We start from the raw sequence: 21424 nt of genomic DNA on the forward strand, positions 1-21424 counted from the left end.
GTGTGTGTCCGTCCGTGTGTGTGTCCGTGAGCAGCTAATCTCGGCCACCGTTAACCCGGTCGATGCCAAATTTTGCACACACACTCCCTGGATGCCAACGATGAACCTCTGCCCCAAACTTTCCAGAACGGCCTGTTATAGCGCCACCAGGTGGCCGCTTTGTGCAAAACAAGTTTTTGCACAGTACACCTACAGATTTTGTCCAAACATCACGCAAATTGGTACACAGTCTCTCTCAGATTACTCAGACTCCATCCTGATTGGCTTCCAAAGTTCACAGGAGTGCTCAGTTTCAAACAGATGTCCTACATTCCTATCCTGGTGGAGACCTGTGCCCAGAAGGGCACTTTTTCTAGTTATATTATGTTACTCACACAGAAGGAAGCACGTCTGCACTAATGTACATATGGCAGTAGGAAATAGTTAAATCAAACGGTTCATGGTGAGGTCTGTGGATTCTCACGTGGAAGAGCCATTCTTTGCATAAATTGCAGCTGCTGAGATTTTGCACTTTGGGGCTTAATGGCATTTGGACATTTCGATGGCGGAGATCTCCCTCTAAGTAAACCTCAGTACACCAAAACTATCTGGATGGATACATTTTACTGCATGTAAAAGGAGTGCTTCACAACAAACAAAACACACACAGAATGTAGCACAGTCTTTAAGAGAAAATAAAGACACCATGAAAGGCTTCTATGAATGTATGATGTGTATTCTTTGGGGATGAAATACCTGGATGGCGTAACCATTAACAGGGATGAAGACCACTAATTTGGTGGTGGAAACCCCGCTGGCCAACGTCTCCCTATTCCTCTTTACCACAGGGATGGCCAGCAGCCGCTGATAAACAATCTCATACAGGTGCAGGATCTTCTCGACCTACAAACATGCATGCACAGTGTCGTCGTAATGCAGGAAAAACCTTGTTTGCGCAGGGACAACAAATCTTGAAGGTCTATCTACACATTGTGTTGGAAAATCATGCACAAAAGGCAACTTTGTCACATCCAGTTCTGTGTGATCAGGCTTCACTTCTGTTTCTATAAAAAGTGATTAAATTGAGTTCCCACAAAGCTAAACATAGGCCTGTTAGAATGAATGTGAAGATTTTTTAAATCATGTCTGCAAAATGACGGCAAGAACGGTAGAGATTAAGATTAAGGTACAGTATATGAAATGGAAAAGAAGTAGTAATGATTTTCAAACCTCGTTCTCTGCGTCTTCCTCCGTGGCGAAGGCTGTGTGTGCCTCTTGCTGAGGAGAGGAGAGAGGAGGACAAGTGTTGTAATGTGCACCGATTCTTTTTGAGGGGCACTAGCCCGGCTAACGTTTGGCTTTTGAAATTACGTCACATGGCAGCCAAGTCTATGGACTTTTAATGTTTGTTTACAGCCATAAATAGGCAGGCTTCTAAAAGTCAGGCGCTCCTCACTTCACACAAGTGTTATTTTGTTCAGCTAATTAAGGCCTGATGCAGATTGTGAAAATGCCCCATCTGAACAACATATGTTGCTCAGTGGTTCTCAAACTTGTGCATGTCCAAGGACCCCCAAAAGTATATGCATTTGGCTGTGGATCTCCCCCATCTCATAATATTTCATTCCAGGGACTCCTAGAAGCAAAGATTTGAGTTAAAATTTTGCTTAAAAAAATATATATACATTTTGTCAAAAAAATACTACAAATACTTTTCAAAAAATACTACTGTTTTTGAATAAAACACGGAACCTTTCCCGGTTTGAAATGAGTTAACCCATTTTGGGCGGGGACCCCTTTTGGTGTTAGCATTATGTTATGCTTTAGCTATTGAAAAAGCTCATAGCGCGTCACCGAGTGGCGCGCTACGAGCTTGTAGGTCTGCTATTTTTGAAAAATCGAAGAACGCCTGACATAGAAACATAGCTTTTTTCAGAAAACTGTCAGGATGTAGAAGACATTTTTAAATCTGATCTCAGGTCAGAATGGGTTAAACAACATGAAAGAGCGTGAACAGACACTGACCACAACTTGACACCACTGGTTCAGTTTGATGGGCAGGCCGCTGTAGGACTGGGCCAATTTGGCGTAGGCTTGGTACATCTCTGAAGCAAGAGTTTCTATGGGGGGTTCTTCTGCCTGGGAAGGAAGGAGGAAGGTCCGCACACTGTTATGAGCTCCAATTCTTTATTTTAGGTTACAACGTTTCGACCTCTTGGGTCTTCTTCAGGTAATCAAATGGGTTCTTCTGCCACCTGAGTCACCAGAGGAGGAGAGTTTAAAGATATTAAAGATATGAAACTAAATCAAATAAGGTAAAACCAAGTAAAAAAAATAAAAATCATCATTAAAGTCAAAAGAGATCACCCAATCATATTGTCCCAAAAGAATGCTGCTAAACGACAGGTCACCCAATTAGAGTTCTCATTTTCTGCCCGAAACCGACCGGGCCGGGCCTCAGGCTCTGTGATTTTCCGTGATTTTAAAATGTTCTTTTTTCAAAAATGTTATAATAACAATAGCAATTCTGTTATTTGTGTATTGTGTAGGCTATATAGCCTACAAGTATGTATTTATTATGAAGAGGGCTGCACTATGGCGATTCACTTGTGACAGGAGGAAGAGGGAGGAGTGGAGGCGGGGGGCTTGGACTGGATTACTGACTGCGCAGGCAGAGAGAAGTGAACGGTGGGGTGGTTGTTTAATGTTTATACCGCTGGCTGGCCTCTGTTTTGCGGTGCACCAAATGAGCTTCAGTTCATAATGCTAAATGTTTTATAAATCAATTGGATTATCACACGATAGACTGCAACATGACAAAAACAGTTGCACTGAGCCATCTCGTTAAACCCAGCTGGCTGCGATGAATAACCTAATCATTAGGCCTAATCAACGTCATATAGTCACCAACCATCCATATAATTCTGTAGTGTATGATCTGACTACGCAATGTTACAGTCCACTGCAGGCTACAGGCTATTTGATTTACAAAATGATTAGTATTATAACCGCCGTCCCTCAGTGCGGCAGCGGCGCTCCTCGTTATATGTGCCCGATTTAAAATAACAGATCTCTAAGATGTCGAGACACGCCATGAGCGGGTGCATGGATGGTTTGTAAACTTTGTAGGCTATGTTTGTTCTTTTGGACACCGCACGGGGACGATACTTGGGGTCTTGGACATAGCTTTACCTCAGAGGAAACGGGGAGCTACTCACCATTCACCACCACTGGAAATGGAATCCATTAGAATGATATGGAAAATGGAAATGGTACATTAACAGTCTAACGTGAGCTACATAAATCCTTTATTTCGGCGATAAGTCCATTGAACTCCGTTCTCACTCTCACACAGACACACACTGAAAGAGAAAAAAAAGAACGCCACTTTATTTCATGGCCAGCGCAGCAGCATGCGCCGTCAGTGGTTCACTGACGGTTCACTGATGGCGCATGCTGCTGCGCTGGCCATGCATTAAAGTGGCGTTCTTTTTTTTCTTTGTCGGGCTTTATAGGGCTTCGGGCCTAACATTATGCTATTTTTTAGGGCCGGGCCGGGCTTCGGGCTGACCCAGTTAGGGCCGGGCCGGGCTTCAAATTTCGGGCCCGATGAGAACTCTACACCCAATACAGTATATTGTTCATTGTACTGGTTGTTGTTGGGGTATCTGCAAAGGCAATTTGCACATTGGAATGGAATTTGTTCTGAAATGTACCCACCCTGACTATTGTGCAGTGCTCCATTTATAATAGACCCCTTGAATCCGAGCCCGAGGTGACCATTCAATGAAAATAGCAGATTTACTGTGACAGCAAAGGGATTTTGCGTAGGAACAGACTTGGAAAAGATGATGTCGTTTACTTTCAACCCAGCCTTGCTTACCTCTGGGAAAAAGTCTGCCAGGAGGGAATATTCCTTGTACAGGGCAGCCTTGGACACAAAATCGGGGGAGCCGGGGGAGCCGTAGTAGTTCACCACTCCCAGCTTCTTAATCTTCTCGTCCAAGAACGTTTTGATGTTGTCCCAGATGGCAGAGCACCATGGACTGGGGAAGCAACAGTCTTTGGTGGCAACCACCATCTCTGCCTTGGCCATCACCTGGACAGACAGAGGGAGACAGAGAGAGGGAAGGGTGGAGGAACAGCGGGATAGATACACGCCATGGTTAGAAGGCAGGCTTTAGCTGTAGTATAAACAGTGTTCCTGGTCAACAGCACCCATATACATTTTTGTATTAAGTAATATAAATCCCAGGTCCCATTCTGACCTGGGAACGATTCTGCAAATGTCTTCTAAATCCTGACTGTTTTCTTGAAAAAGCTATGTTTTTCTATGTCAGTCGTTCTCAAACACTTTCATGTCACTTTTCATGATTCTTCAAAAATAGCAGACCTCGTAGCTTGTAGATCTGCTATTTTTCAATAGCTAAAGCATAGCATAATGCTAACACCAAAAGGGGTTCCCGCCCAAAATGGGTTAAAGGTGTAGTGAAACGGAAATGGTGAACAACATGAAAATGGTGTTTCAACATGAAACACCGGTCTGAAGTTTCTGAACCAATCAGAGCGTCGCATCCCTTCAGGCGATGGGACGGTAGCTAGGGACGGTAGTTATGCTATGCGCAACAGCGTGGTGTTTGTTTATAAATCATATGGTCGGCCAGCACAACCAGTTTACTGTTATGAGGCTTATTTCTACCCTATAATGTTTTCAGATACAGTATTCTGTAATCAGTAGCAGCTGTGATGGACGGAGGCGCAGATATGGGGAACTAAACGGGTGAGCTTCATTGTTATTGGCTTTTATCGATGTGTATCTCTACACGTCATACGCAGCACGTTTTCGTTTTAATAAATAAATAATGCAATCGTTTTTATGGACCTTTGATATAAAAACAAACAGAAATGAGAATTTTCACATTTTTTTGGCATCCATCGTTAGGTATGCCCATATAATGACCACGGATATGGTCTAAAAGTGTGAAAAACGTCTTTTTCATTTCAATACACCTTTAAGGGAAACGATGTGAGGAAAAATAGAGCAGGGACCTTGACGTGAATCCTGCCACACTACTAGCCAGCGCAACACCCCATCCTTTGTCGCTTTCTCCTACCAAACCACACCGTTTGCACACATCTCACCATGCACAACACCAACAGCATGCCTGTCCAGACATCACACACTACTTTGCATCCATGCAACTGTCATATTTACAGTACAATACCCATTTCTATGAAAGAACACATTCTTGCGCAAGACCACCAGCCTGTTTGCTGTGACGTCAAAATCGTCACCACTTTGCCGAGTTACACCAACTCCGTTCACTTCATGGGGCCAGTCCAATGGCGCATTGTATAGTAGTCTACGGCCTTCACAGTGACACACGCGTTACATGAACCACGCGACCGGGATGATTTCCAACCCCTTAATGTCCAACCTCACTGCCTCTGATCCACACCAGCTCATTCTACCTCAGCCCCCTCCCCCTCTGGCTGCTGTGCCGGACAGGCGAACACTCCACCTCAGTAACAGTACGCATCGACAAACACCACGTCGTGTTGACTAGACTACACTAATAAGGACCCATAACGGCCACCGCCAGCAACAACCTGAAAAAGACATCTCTCACCTATCGCACGGCAAACGCCACACAACTACGCTTGGTGAACCGAACGCAGCTAAAGCAGCTGCCGTACAACATGGACCTCGCATCAGTGCCACGGGTTCACTGTGGAGGATTTTTGTATCGCATCACAGGGCTGGGGGGACTTGTGTTGTTGCGAGCGCAACAACACATAATTAATAACCCATCCGTTACTACATGTGCAGGGCACAAAACTGGGTCACACAGCTAAAACATGAAGTGGAGTCTGTCAACTCCCGCAATTTCCATCTTCCCATATTGTGCTGCAAAGTAACTCTAGGATGAGCCGCCCAAAGGGCGGCGAAATTCTAGTTTATATTATTATAATAATCATTATGACTCACCTCTTTATACCAGGATTTCGGGTCATCCTCTTTATTGGCTTTTATTGTCAACCTAGAGAGTGGGAAAGCATCTTGTGATATCGTTTTCAAAATGTGTTAATGGAAATCTATCTAGTTTTAGCGCCATTCATAGCATTTCACTCAAGACCAACATGCAACCAACCATCTGTACACTCTAAACATGCTGCTCAACTTAAACGCTACCACAAAGAGTTCAGTTTTCACAAACTACTCAATCTTAACGACAAAGTATACATGCAAATACAGGAATGCAAACTCCAATTACAGTCTTATTCACAATGCATACGAGCTAGCTAGTACAAACAGTGTTTGTTAGCTTGTTGGGTGACAATACATGCTTCTCAGGAAGGAAAGAGGGGGATGGTCAGAGTATAGTGCAAAATTGACAACAATTTAACAAATAATTGAGCATGTTTTACACTCAGTTAAATTGAGACATTACAAATATGATATCATACTATAATTCTAACAATGAATGAATGAATGTCAGAAACACCGCCGTATCTCCTCATTGCCTGCACCAATCGCTCACACTTTTCACACAGGCATTGACCATAATAATATGGAGGTCTTAACAGAGCCCTTTTTTCGATTTGACACATTAATGATTAATAATGAATTTCTTAGTGAATTAACCTCGCACCCTCACACACCTCCGCCCCTTAGCGACACCTGCATCACAGGCCACCGTTCTCACCGTTACCCCACTGGCATGCTTCCTCTCAGCTACCGCTGCAACACAACAAAGAGTGGCCTATAGAATTTGGCGCCACGTGTGTGTGTGTGTGTTGCATCCTTTGGCCGTCTTCTCCTACCAAAACACACCGTTTGCACACATCTCACCATGCACAACACCAACAGCTAGCCTGTCCACACATCAACCACTACTTTGCATTCATATTCATGTCATATTTACAGTACAATACCCATTTATATGAAATAATAATCCAACCGCAACAACTCATCTCCCCGCAAATCACGTGTCACCAGTGAAATGCATGTTGGGACGGACACAGATTAATACTGGGACACAGTTTCCGACCCACACGAGGAAAACAACTCGGTCCCATAGTACAGCTACTCTTGCGTCAGTCGACATAACTTCGTCTTTGGGGAAGCATCGCGGACGGGTTGCGTGGCACAGGCAGCTCCGAGAGAGAGAGAGAGAGAGAGACACACACACACACACACACACACAGTCCGCACCCTCCTCAACCACCTCCTTTGCCGTGCCATACACATGGGCTACATGCACGCTCAAAGCCTGGACACTAATAACGACAGGTTACAGCCCTGCGCGCACCCAGCGTGGCTGCGTGACACACTGAACAGCACGATCACAACGGAATGCTTATCTGTCGGGGTCTCGGGGTGGCCAAATGGAGACGTTTGGGGAAGACAGATCCCGTGCCGTCGGAACAACACAATGACAAAATACATACAGACAGATGCAATGACAACGACATAAATCACACAAAACATCAATTTTTTATCCTGATTATATAAAGAACAAACTACAACTTGCTTTGAAGCCCAAAAAGCCAACCTCCGCGTTCACCGTTTAATAGCTTATATCTCCATGCGCAGCAGACGGTGAGCGGTTAGGGACCGTCTACAAAGTGCAATACCGAACTTGAAAATATTCAAAAACTTCCATTTATAGGCAGAATATCACCACCATATTTACATCACACATCAATGGTGTACTTATGATTGTACTACAGCATTTAATTAGCCTATACTTTTGTGCCCAACCCAACTTCCCAAGACCATCTGTAAACAATTCCCCGCCTATCAGTAATGTGATCTATTACATCGCACACTGAACATGATTTGCTGTTCATATATTCAGAACGGGTAAGGACTTCCATCACAGCTGTTCCCTGAACCAGCTGAGCCATGCCTCACGAAAGTTATTAATGATATTTATTTAATTTATTATGTGGCCCTGCTCTCAAGCTGAACTCCTGCTATATGGCTCAATACTGCAAGTTGAAAACAGACATCAGGTCAGTAGCCTACGTAACGCATTGTAAGGCCTCGGTCATTCACACTTTCACTACACCACGTCTTTTGAAGAAGGCTTCCATTCAAAACCAACAAAGCCATTGACACATCTGTGAACAACTCCACCCCTGTCTGTCCATCTCACCTACTGTAGGTTCCTCAGTCAAAGCAAACATGCAAACGATGCAATAAACTCGCTATGGAATGTTGCTGTAACATACTACCTTTCAATAGGCATTTTGTAGATCAAGGCGAGCGTGAGGCAGTCCCAAAAATGGAACGTATTTGTGACCGCAACGCCCATGAAAAGAAAAGCATTCAACCATTATGATTTGAGAGACAAAAAGAGTAAAAGAGAAAGAAAGAGGGGGGGAGGGGGAGGCTGAGAGAGCGAGCTGATGCAACATCATGTCATACCTGGTCCACTTGCTGCACACATCACGGAATAGCTTCTGAGAGGCCTTGTTGTCGAACCATGAACGGACATGGACATGGTCTTTCATACACTCCTCATGGTCTGTATGAAAGACATTTAATCTAGCTGGATTTAAATCAGGTGATCCCATTCTACTTTAAAGGTAGAATGCCACCATTTTTTCCCCAGTTTGTCATGTGTCTATGAGGTCCATGTGTCTACTTCATTAGACACCCTGGAGTCGTATTTATGTGCAATGATGTATTCATTGCACATAAGTTACTATTACAAACAACAATTCAATTATTTTCAGAATGGATAAATCTATACAATTGCCCAGCTCTACATGAAAGTACACTATACACATACAACAACAATGTCCACAAGCAAAATGAAGGCAACAATGACATTATATGATAGCAGTCACGTTGAAATACCATGTGTAATGAATAATGATCCATAACAAGACTACAGACAGTTCTGATTTGGTGTAAAAACACCTAACACAAAAAATAAAACAAGGTAAACTGTCATGTTGGAAATATTCAAGAAATATCTTTTGTGGCTACGCATGGACCCAGTTTCACATCTCTCTCCTCTCTGTCCTTGGTTTCCTGTCTCACTAGCACACTACTTAATTAGTTTGTTCATTCATTCATATATGTATTTATATTTGAATGGCTACAATCATAAATGGCTTTAAATGAATAGATCTTGTGTGACGAACCTTTGAGTGCAGCCCAGACACAGAAATCCGCCACGGTGAAAGCATTCCCCACCAGGAATAATGTTCCTCCTTCCATGACTTGGTTTAGTTGTTGCAGGCTGGATTGACCAAAGACACTTTTTTTGCTGATCTGCAGCCAATATTTCACCTGGAGAAAAAAGTATAGGTTGATTTACTGTAGATTTGATAGGCCTTTCACAATTACATAATCGTCCAATCGCAATTATTTGAGATGACAAGATAATAACAATTATTCTTTCATAATCGTCAGTTGTTTCCACGTTGAAAAATGTGCATACATTTTAAAACATTTTCCAAAAATGGCAGAAATAGTTGGTTAACTATTTCCGCATTGTATTAATAAGTAGGGATGCACCGAAAATTCGGCCACCGAAAATATTCGGCCGAAAATGGCTAAAAATGTATTTTCGGCCTATTCGGTTTCGGCTCAAATAAGCCGAAAAATATCACCGAATAGTAGTAGTGGTCCTAAAGTTGTGAATCGAACTAAACTGCGGGAAAAACACAGATGTACAAGCCCAACGCGCTGTGCATTGCGACGGGTAGATAGCTTGTAGATCTGCTACTTTCAGCGCAGGAAGGGCGCATGCTTATGACGCTCTTGCATCAGCTCAGCAGGCAGCAGTCACAACACAACACACAAGCAGCAGTCACGGAATGCTTCAATGCACAGGCAGATCCGACACAACTTTATTGCATACATCTGTGCTTTCATCCAAGCTTCCATAGCCTTTTAAATCTTATTTCCCATCCACGGGCACAAGCAACGTGATATCAGCAGCTCTTCCACCCGATCTGTGGACGGGTCGGGTGGTGTTATGTTGACGAGGGAAGCTATAGCTAGCAATAGCATGGGAGCTAACGTTAGTTTTAACAGTACTTTCCATCCGTTCCCCAACACCTCACACAATGATACTGTATCGTTGCGTCTGCCCATGTTTAATGGTCATGAAGGGTTTCACTGTCCACAGCACGTGACAGCAGGCAGACCTGTCAAAACGATGCACTTCCCAAAACTCAGAGACATACCACCACCTATAAATTCAAACCCACCTCTGGAATATTGCTATCTCATTCCACTTTAATTTATTTTATTCCATAGTCTTAGTTTTTCTCTAATAAAGTTGTTTTTATTTGTTTTCTCATGTTCTCCTTGAAAAGTGTCTAAGTACTCAGAGAAGCTTTATATAAATAATATTATTATCACTATTATTATTACTACTTGTTTTATTGCCTATGCTTATGTAGAAAAAAAAGCTCACCGCTCAGGTCAAATAGGCCTATTGATATGCGATTAAAATGTGATTAATTGAGATTAATTAATCACAAAGCCTCCAATTAATTAGATGTTTTTTAATGGAGCCATAAGTGTTTATTATTTAAGTTAGGTTTTGCCATAATTATGTCTTTTGCCATAATCAGGTAGCTTTACAACAAATATGTATTCGGCTATTCGGTATTCGGTTTTCGGCCAACTGTTTCCTATATTCGGTATTCGGTTTCGGCCAAGAATTTCCCTTTCGGTGCATCCCTATTAATAAGTATATAATAAGTAATAAGTATAAAAGTATTACATTTGTCAGTAATGTCTTTGTCTATTCAAGTCATGTGTCATATCTGACCTGTGCAATTTGAGATTACGAAGAATGAGACATAGCCTAAAAGCCGAACAGAATTTTGAATTCTATTCATAATAATGTCGACAAAAAATAAAATAATAATAATCGTTAATCGCATATTTGTGTGACAAACAAGTAATAATCAAAATGTCAAAAAATCAAAATGTTAATTGTGGCAGCCCTAGCATCATAGGTGTGGCGTTCTTAGGTGACTTACCTCTTCTTTCTTTTTTTCATCTTCGCCGCGAAGGCAATGGTTGAAACTGGCCAGGAATTGTGCGATGTCGTCATCTTCCGTCAAATCCTCACTCTCAGTATGTTGACCAACTTGACCATCCTCACTACAAGGAGAAGGACGGGGTGGTTGGTTTGTAGGTTTCAGTGACACACTCAAACGTTGTTGATGGGAAACTGATGTACAGCATCATTCAAAACAAGCTCAGTTTTCTATGAACAGGTTTCAATTGTCCCAGGTCTGAATGAGTCATGAGACCATTGCTCATTGGACCAGAGATTCTCTGTAGCCTCTGCCCCGAACAGGCACTTTACTAGTTCATGAAGTTACATTAAATGTAGGTTTTGTTCATTTCCATTTTTTGACACTGAGGTGACAAAAAAAAAATAATAACATAAGGTTGTCCCGATCCGATCATGTCATCGGAAAACAGGGCCAATCACGCAATTTTCAAATGATCGGAAACGGATTTAGAGCAAAAACGTCAAGGACAATGGGGCACACATATATATATATACACATATATATATATATATATATATATATATATATACATATATATATATATATATCTATCTCATGATATTAGACTGGATATTGTCTGTAATTTTGGATATTGTACTATTACTATTGTGGTATGGCATAAACTATAAATATCGGATCAGGAAAATTCAATAATTAAATGATCGGAATCGGATCAGGAGCAAAATAATATGAACATATAACATATTAAAGTGAACTAGTGAATGTAAAATAAGTTCAGCAGAAAAGATTGGGTTCTGGGATTTAGGAGATTAACCTTAATTCCCATTGGCCACGTTTATTTCTCCAGCTGTTTGCGGTGTGTAGTAAAAGGCATCAGTGCGAGAAAGAACTCTTACCGCCGGAAGTGGAGAATGTTTTTCCTGCCCTCCAACACAGAGAGTTCCAATTTCAGGTACTCTGCAACCAACAGCGCCCCTGGAAGAGGATGGGAATGTTAGTGTCAGCTAACCAACAACACCTGTCAGTACACGCAACAACATTTCTTTCCAGGGCCCAGGGTCAATTATAGAAACCCGTCTCAAGTCTGTGTGCGAGTGCGTCTGTCGTCATTTCTCTTGGGGCAATGCTCAATTGAATTTAGCACTGCAAATCAGAATGCCCGCAACATTCAAGATTAAATCAATGTTTCAAAGTGAGAAACGGAGAGAGAACAGCCATCACTCAATGTCTTTTCACATTTATTTACCTGACCCAGAGCAACAAACGCGTTTCAATCAAATTAGACCCTTCCTCATCCAGGAGTCAGCCCAGCTCCTTATTCAGACATCTGTCATGTCAAAACTTGACAAATGTAACTCCCTTCTTACTGGCCTACCGGCATCACGGCATGTGCTCTTAAGCCTCTCCAATAAATCCAAAATGCCGCAGCTCGCTTGGTCTTCAACCAGCCAAAATTCTCATGTATCCCCCCTTCTCCGCTCCCTCCATTGGCTCCCGGTTGCTGCCCGCACAGAGGACAAAACTCTGATGCTGGCATTCAAAGCAACCAAAGGTACGGCACACCATATCTTGCAAGTCTGATCGAACCCTACACAATTTACAATTTAGGCATTTAGCAGACACTCTTAATCCAGAGCGACTTACATTAAGCAAGAACAAAAGCATGGGAATACATCACATAAAAGCATTTATCATGAAACATGCGTAAGCTAAGAAAGTAACAGTGGAATATCTATATTATGAGACTATACATATAAACTATATATATGCTACTATGCTATACATATGTACTATGGCATGCTATGACTATATACAATGCAATTATAGTGCTGTCTACATAACATGCTATAAGTCTGTATCAAATTCTATCTAAGTCTATGGAAGTGCTATCTAAGGGGGTAGGTTAAGTGCTATGGGCCATGATTGAGTCTGAAAAGGTGGGTTTTCAGACTACGGCGGAAGATTGGGAGTGATGCTGCAGTTCTGACTGCAATGGGAAGGAAGTGCATTCCACAGTTTTGGAGCCAGAAGGGAGAAGAGTCTGGGACGTGTGGAGCGTTGTCCCGGCGTTTTTAGTGAGGGTACTTCCAGCTTCCCTGCGTTGGCTGATCTGAGTGCGCGGGAGGGTTTGTAGGGTTCAATCATACTTGCAAGATATGGGGGAGCCATACCTTGGTTGCTACAAACCCTCCCACGTGCTCAGATCAGCCAAACACAGGAAAGCTGGAAGTACCTTCACTAAAAACACAGGGACAACGCTCCACACTCAAACACTTCTCCCTTCCGGAATGCACTTGGCCCCTGTAAAATCTGAATCCCCCCCCCCCCCCAAAACCCCTTTTTCCCCCTCACTGTATATGTTTATTTTCCCGTTTTACCTCCTTTATGATGAATTCCTGTTCTGTTCTTTGGCTATATAGAAGTGTATATTTGTACGTCTCTAAATGTTTTGATGAATTGAACAAGGTGGACCCTCTTGTAAACAAGTGTAATACTTTATTGGGTCGTCCACTCACAGTCTTTGTATTGAGTTGTGCTTGAAATGTACTGTAATTCTGCAAACTGTTAATAAATATTTAAATCAATCAAACTTCCCATACAGTAATTGTAATCAGAACTGCAGATTCACTCTCAATCTGCCGCCATAGGCTGAAAACCCACCTCTTCAGACTCCATCTTAGCACTTGCCGTGGCACTTCACTTGCCCTAGCCCCGACGATGTTACAGGCGTATGCAAATTAAGGCTCAAATTATCTAACTTTAGCATTTTATGTAGACATAGCACTGTTAGGTTCTTAGCTTATGTATGGTTCATTATGACTATTTTCATGTATATGATGTATTACCATGTTTTTGTTCTTGCTTACTGATAGTCACTGGATTAAGAGCTACTGCTAAATGCTTAAATTGTATGAATAGGCCCTATGTGATGTGTGGATGTGAAACACTATTTTGCATCATTCATCAAAAACTAAATAATTTGTCCATGGTTATATAATGCCATAAAACACTGATGCAAAAACAAAAAAATTACAAACATACCGTACCGTTATTGAAATCTCTAAATAGTACAGCAGTAAAGCACTATAAAACCTGCCCAACTTGCCCAGTAGAAAAGCTGTCACATGGGAGAACATCCTTTAATTTAACCTATGAGTGGTTTACACTAGGGGTGTGACTAGAGATGCAACCGATCCGATATTATATCGGTATCGGCCTCCGATCCAGCTTAATTAATGTATCGGAGATCGGATTTGAGACACCGATACACGCTCCGATACAGGAGGGGGGACACGTGTTTAATGTTTACAGTCCGTCCTGCACAGACAGTGCAGTGAGCGAATCCAACCTCCAGTATGTACAGACTGCAAACAGACTATAGAAAAAAGCCCCACTAAGGTGCAATATGCAAGAGAATGGAATCACTTACAGACTTAACATTAATAAAAGTATAAAGTTTACCCGTCATCGCACGGATGATGACGGATCAGTCAAATCACTGCATGCGCAGTTCAGTTGTGTGGTGGAGCCTGATCATCTAGCTGCGTTCTGACATTGTTGATGAGATTGTCTTGTAATCCATTCTTCTGCTATATATACACACGTGCTGTTTAGCGCTATGTGATTCAATCTTTGTAACTTTATTATTGCCATTGAAAAAAATGCTGCTGTGACGACGCTGCTTTGACGACGACGATGTTGATGATGAATAATAAGCGCGTCGTCGTCGCGGTAAAATCCGTCTTAATATAATTGGCTCAGTTATCAAACCATGACATTGTTGTCAGAAGCTCAACCACTGATTCAGATTGTAAGTGTAGTGCAATTCTTAAGACAGACAAGAGTTTGCAAACTATAGTAGCAACACAACACCAGCTAGCGCCATAACAAACGTCCTGAGGTATTTTTTTTTCTCCCCGAGTTCTGTCGGTAAGGCTCAGGGGCTTTTGTCACATGAAAGCACAGCTGATTTCCGGCATCGCATTAGGGGTAAAAAGGTACCACGTGTATATAGCAATAATAATAATAACTATTATTATTAATATTAATAATAATAATAATAAACCATAGAATGAATTAACAGGTTACATGCAGGCATCACTTTAGGGGTAAAAATGTACCTTTGCACATAATAATAATCCATAGTATTAATTAACAGGTTGCCATTCCCTTAAGGTTTACAGGTTAAACAGTTCATATTCTTATTTTTACAGGTTAAACACTTAACCATAAACATCCCCTCTTTGAATATTTTTGTATTCATTTGTTTTGCTATGTAGCCTACAGCAAATATCGGATCGGCAAATATCGGATATCGGGAAATTTCAAAATGAATATATCGGATCGGATCGGAATTGAAAAATCAGTATCGTTGCATCTCTAGGTGTGACTGTTCATAAAGATTTAAACGTACAAAATAAAAGGGGAGAGATGAGTATGAGACAGGGGGGAGACAAGATGAATAAACACCCAACAGCCATGACAGCAATGATGGTACTACAAACATTGAATCTAAGCTTGTCTCTGATAGGCCTAAAGGCATGGCCGAGACTATGTTTTGCAGCCTGTCTGACACAGTAGAAAGATGAGGGAGAGTGAACTATTGTGTCAGTGACAGACAGTATAGTGATTGCTGAGTGTGCCCATTTGCAGGACGCTTGCATCATCTGCTTTAACGCAGAACAAACACAAGACGGGTTGACGGCGTTGTTTGACCAATTCCAGTGAATGAACTTATTGCCACTGTTTTGATTGATTTATTGAAGTATGTATTAACAGTTTGCAGAATTACAGTACATTTCAAGCACAACTCAATATGAAAACTTAACTGTGGACGAAACCATAAAGCATTACACTTGTTTACAATAGGGTACACACTGTCATGTCATCTTTGTTTAGTACAGTAACCTATAACTATATAGCTTGCCTTTACTCTTAGTCTTCACTGAGCACAATGCAATGCTAATTCTACCCACACACGTCAAAAACATTATTAATGTCTTCTTCATCAATCTGTAGCTCTGGTACAGGGCCAAACCCTCAAAAAGAGGCTTAGTTTTCGAGGTACCCCTCCCCGAGGTATAACAAAACGGGACATAGTTTTTTTATATCTTTAGGATGTCCCCTTCATGAAATGAATTGTCCCGAGATTTACTTTTACTGCAAAGGTCATGAAATTGATCCATGAAGTTACTCACCACATAGGCAAAAAATGCCTATAATGCAAATATTTGGTTCTATGTTGAATCAGCAGCCTTTTATATAGGACTTTCTATAGGTGGAATTTACATTTGAGGAATGTTCCCTGGTAATCCTGATTCCTAGTGATACTCTTCTATAAGGGCCAGTATAGGGACAAATATTTCATTACTTTGACTTGTCCTCCATGAAATGGATGGCCAGAAGTTCTACTTTTACTGCAAAAGTCATGAAAGTCTTCAATAAAGTGATTTACCAAAAAAGAGCAGAAACATCCCCACAAGTTATAATCATGCACCATGTTCCACTAACTGGTTGGATTTACATCATATTTTCTCTACATGTACAAAGTGTTGTACATGTAGAGAAAATGCAGACCACTACGCCTGTGGCCTGGGTCATGTGTCATGCTTAATGACAAATAATCAATCCACAGTTTATTTCTCATTTTCATTTATTCATTTCCAAATCAACAACTATTTTGATTGAACAGTGTGAGAGGGACTGAGCAATTTATTTATTATGTAAATTGTTCAGCAGGTTGAATAAGTCACAAGCATTAGGACAGTCCATGTAAACACAGGAGCAATATTCTGTGCAGCGCAATCCCACAGACAGACATTGGCACTTTCTACTTTGACTGCAATCCTTATCATTGCAGTAGAGTAGCCCCTTTCGGGACCCTACATAAAGCTATTCTGAAATTTTGATGAGTTTTATGTTTAATCAGGGCTGCACATAAGTGGTGCGCCAGTGCGCATGCACCGTCAAAATTCATAATGCGCTGTCAATCAAGCGCCGGGAAGCGCTTCTGCGTACCAACAGCTGGGGCCGCACAGAATTATTATCATGGCCAGAATACTAGCACATTCCGTGGCGAGAGCATTTTCCACTGACTGCCACTCAAAGTAGCTACTACTGGCTACACAGCACGTCTTGCACAAGTGCACTGGCCATTGTGGCTAATCACAGCGCGTCCTTAGTCAAACGAGGGAGGATCCACTCTATGGGGAGGATTCCAAGCTGCTATGCGATGCAACTTGCTCGTGTGCGATGCCGTCTCTCACGGACTGGCACTGCTGCACAATATGAAGCTTATCAACATGATAACAGCGTGTCCCGACATACTGTCCCTTATTATCGTAAAGTCGGGTAGTGTACACTGTTTATTTTGCACAGAGGAGCCATGTGTGTCTGACTGTCTTGACTCTGTGTTGACTGTGGACATCGCCTCGGCTAAAAACAAGAGGGAAGCCTGACGTATGCTTCGCCGTACGACGTGTCGTATGTTAAACAAATAGGCAATAGCTGATCTGCAATTTAAATAAAGAAAAGTATCTAAATATTGCTTTGATGCTCATATTATCCTCATAGTATTAAGAAGTTTGTATTAAAATATGCATATAGGGCTGGAATACACATGGACCTATAGCTGCAATTTGCAACTCTAGATTTATTTGTATAATGGGATGAATCTAGAGTTGCAATACTCGCCATTGACTCCCCAGTCCCCACTTATCCAATAAATATCGTTTTGCTATAAGTTATTCATGCATCCCTCTTTTATCCATCCGCATTTTAGGAGCACCAAGTAACTCCTCCAGGTGCTCCTCTGAGTACTAGACCAAAAAAAGTTGTGTGCAGCCCTGCCTATACTGCCCCTTATAGAAGAGTATCACTAGGAATCAGGATTACAAGGGAACATTCCTCAGAAATGTAAATTCCGCCTATAGAAAGTCCTATATAAAAGGCTGCTGATTCAACATAGAACCAAATATTTGCATTCTGATTGCTGTGGGTTGTAGGGACACTACCTGTAGACAATCTGTGCAAGTATGATGTAAAAACAAGCAACAGGTAGAAAATGGCAAAGGAGTGAAGGGGAACTCCATCTTTCAGGTTAGGCGTTTTTTTAACCTATATGGTGAGTAACTAATGTTTGCGCCAATGAGACGCCGAACAGAATAGTGTGTGAAATTTAGCAAAATAAACTACAAACAACCAACATAGGCAACTGAAAACAAGGGTGTAACGCTGCGATGTACCACGTGCGTGGTTAGCATTAGCCCTGGTGACTGCAGTTGCCTGTCATCATGGAGAGTGCAAAACTTGTTTTAAATTTCTTGATGGAAAAACATTTAACTCACCCAGGGGCGGTTCTTCGCCGTTTATGATGAGATTGAAGAGACGTACTTTTGAGCCCTGCATGTTTGTAGATCACTCAGGCTCCAATCTCAAGACGAAAGATCCCCTCATGAAATCTAGACGACAAAACAGCGTTATTCACGATGACGTTCGACAACTTCCGGTTCACGTCCGGGTTTGATGCAAGAAAGCTTAGAGAAGGAAAAGACACCACCGTCATGGTGTCACGTGACTGGACGCCAGGGCTGCGCCATGACACCCCACCACGCCCCCATGTGCAAGAACTCGCAGCGGAAGTTCGATGAATACATTGGAGTGGATGGGAGCCCGCTGGACATCTTGTAAACAAACATTATTTATGAACGATAGCGACCTTTGTCATATAATCGGTCCAGGAATATAATAGAAGACATATCACAGATTGTTTTCCGACTGGGTGTTTTTCGACTTGCTAACTGTTTCATTTTATTCAGGAATTTAAAGAGCACAGAGTACGTTTCTGGGCTGCATGGGCTTAGCCTGACTCCGCCAGCTGGTGGCAGTATTGGGTTCACAATCCTGCCTTCAAAATCCCATATGCCTATATTGTTTTTAATTCATCAACATTACAAACTAAATAACGCTTAAAAAATGTTGAGAATAAAGGATTTTGCAATATTACAAGTCAGTGGTGTTTGATGAAATACTTTTTTTCACTAAAAGTAAAAGTTGCCTATTAATAATAATAAAACTTTATTTGTATAGCACCTTTCATGACATGAAATGCAGCTCAAAGTGCTTTACAGAACAATTGAAGTGTCTATTTGTATGTCTCTAAATGTTTTGATGAATTGAACAATGTGGATCCTGTTGTAAACAAGTGTAATGCTTAATTGGGTCGTCCACTCACAGTTGACAGTCTTTGTTGAGTTTGTGTTTGAAATGTACTGTAATTCTGCAAACTGTTAAAAGGCGGGTCCTATAGCCTCACCCGCAACGAAGCCAAGTCTATGTCTACCAGACTCTTGGCTGGAGACTCGTTCACGGAGGAGGAGGAGGCGATCACCACCACCACCATCCTCCGAACGGAACCACTCGGCGAAAACAACCTGTCATATGTCTTCTTGTATATTCCTGGACCGATTATAATGACAAAGGATTGTGAACCCAATACTGCCACCAGCTGGCGGAGTCAGGCTAAGCCCATGCAGCCCAGAAACGTACTCTGTGCTCTTTAAATTCCTGAATAAAATGAAACAGTTAGCAAGTCGAAAAACACCCAGTCGGAAAACAATCTGTGATATGTCTTCTATTATATTCCTGGACCGATTATATGACAAAGGTCGCTATCGTTCATAAATAATGTTTGTTTACAAGATGTCCAGCGGGCTCCCATCCACTCCAATGTATTCATCGAACTTCCGCTGCGAGTTCTTGCACATGGGGGCGTGGTGGGGTGTCATGGCGCAGCCCTGGCGTCCAGTCACGTGACACCATGACGGTGGTGTCTTTTCCTTCTCTAAGCTTTCTTGAGTTCAGTCAGGAAACTCAGAGCAGTTGCTGCCGGCCGTTCATTGGGTCGCCTCAGCATCACGTTCTCATTCACATGATTCACTTCATCCAATCACACACTCATTCACATGATTCACTTCATCCAATCACACACTCATTCACATGATTCACTTCATCCAATCACACACTCATTCACATGATTCACTTCATCCAATCACAGCATCACGTTCTCATTCACATGATTCACTTCATCCAATCACACATGCACTCATTCCATCTTGTGCTGCTAGGATCCTGGTGAGAGTGCGAAAATACGAACACATCACACCCATACTCCACTCCCTTCACTGGCTTCCCGTCTCCTCCAGGATTGAATACAAGGTCTGCCTCCTCACCCATCAATGCATCCACAGCAACCCCCCCCCCCCCTTCCTCTTAAGTAAGGCATTTGCCCAGTCAGACTTTTAAGCTGCCCTGTGTGCTGTTTTAACTGTTTTATTCTTTTTAACTGTTTAATTCTTATTCTTTTTTTCTCCTTTACATTTTTTTTTCTGCCTGTAGCACTTTGAGATTTGTTTCAAATGTAAAGTGCGCTATAAATAAAATGTATTATTATTATTATTATCTTCATACCGGCTATTCAAACTGGAAGTTTGCACTTCTCCTGCTTGCTGCCTAGGACAAATAAAGAGGATAGAGCACGGAGATGTGGCCCGGTCTCCTGCGGGAGGTTTGCACATGCTCAGTGTAAACAGGAACTGTTTATTGGCTGTTGGTTGGCATGGCTGCCAGTTCCCACCTGATGTTGTGTGGGAGTTCAGACTGTTTCAGACCATACTGAATAAATGCCAGCTTGCATAAGGTCTTCAGAGTAGGACTCAAGTCTAAGACATACAGATCATCAAAGACATCGTTCCATAGTGTACGTCCTCCAAAGAAGATGATACGATCTCCCACCATGCAACAGAATGTCATGTTACGCCGTAATTCGCCTAATCCGTAAGAAGCGTATAAACATGGATAATTCCCTTTGGACTCAACATTCTTCCAGGTGAAAGTCACTGGACTGAATTTCCACAGATGATTTAAGTGCTGGTTAAAGTCCTCATTGTTCCTGCCACCAAATATGTACAGCTCTCCATTGTAGGAAAAGGCTGAATGATGTAGCGTCCTTCTTGAAGAGGCAGTGCAGATTCTGCAGAAGGAGTGTCCAGCCAGTGGTTGGTCTCTGTGTCAAACACTCTGATGTTGTGGAGGTCAGTGTCAGACCCCCAGCCCCCCAATACAAACATCTTTGTCCCAATGATGGTGACAGAGTGACATTCTGTGTAGAAGGTGGAGATATTCCTCTGGTGTTAATTAAAGTACAGATCATTGTGGTGGTGTCCAGCTTGTAGATGTTATTAGTACAATCTCCATAGAAAAACATGACCTTCCCAACAACACAGTCTGAGTGGCCGCTCCTCCCCTCTGGAACAGTCCCAGAAACCTTCTGTGTGATCATTCTATGGTCGTCGACGTCAAATGCATAAAGCACATTGCTGTAGTTGTGTGTGTCAGTAACCCAGATGTAGATGCAAGGGTCGATCAG

General features: G+C 42.1%; 1 protein-coding gene across 2 annotated transcripts in view; it reads right to left on the reverse strand.

Moving 5' to 3' along the window:
• The window catches only part of LOC310855072 (bifunctional glutamate/proline--tRNA ligase-like), a 59996-nt gene that overhangs the window by 29242 nt on the left and 9330 nt on the right, over positions 1-21424 (reverse strand). For both annotated transcript variants that reach the window (XM_083759942.1, XM_083759941.1), the window contains exons 2-11: positions 18345-18458; positions 11895-11973; positions 10996-11119; positions 9139-9286; positions 8414-8513; positions 5969-6020; positions 3863-4078; positions 2005-2118; positions 1210-1257; positions 736-882 (exon numbers count right to left, since the gene is read on the reverse strand). In XM_083759942.1, the coding sequence (XP_083616068.1) occupies positions 736-882; positions 1210-1257; positions 2005-2118; positions 3863-4078; positions 5969-6020; positions 8414-8513; positions 9139-9286; positions 10996-11119; positions 11895-11973; positions 18345-18405 (1089 nt within the window). In that variant the 5' untranslated portion in view covers positions 18406-18458. The remainder of the gene's footprint in view (positions 1-735; positions 883-1209; positions 1258-2004; positions 2119-3862; positions 4079-5968; positions 6021-8413; positions 8514-9138; positions 9287-10995; positions 11120-11894; positions 11974-18344; positions 18459-21424) is intronic.

Source organism: Protomyctophum parallelum (assembly GCF_964188405.1).
Source record: "Protomyctophum parallelum genome assembly, chromosome: 2".
Lineage (NCBI taxonomy): Eukaryota > Metazoa > Chordata > Actinopteri > Myctophiformes > Myctophidae > Protomyctophum > Protomyctophum parallelum.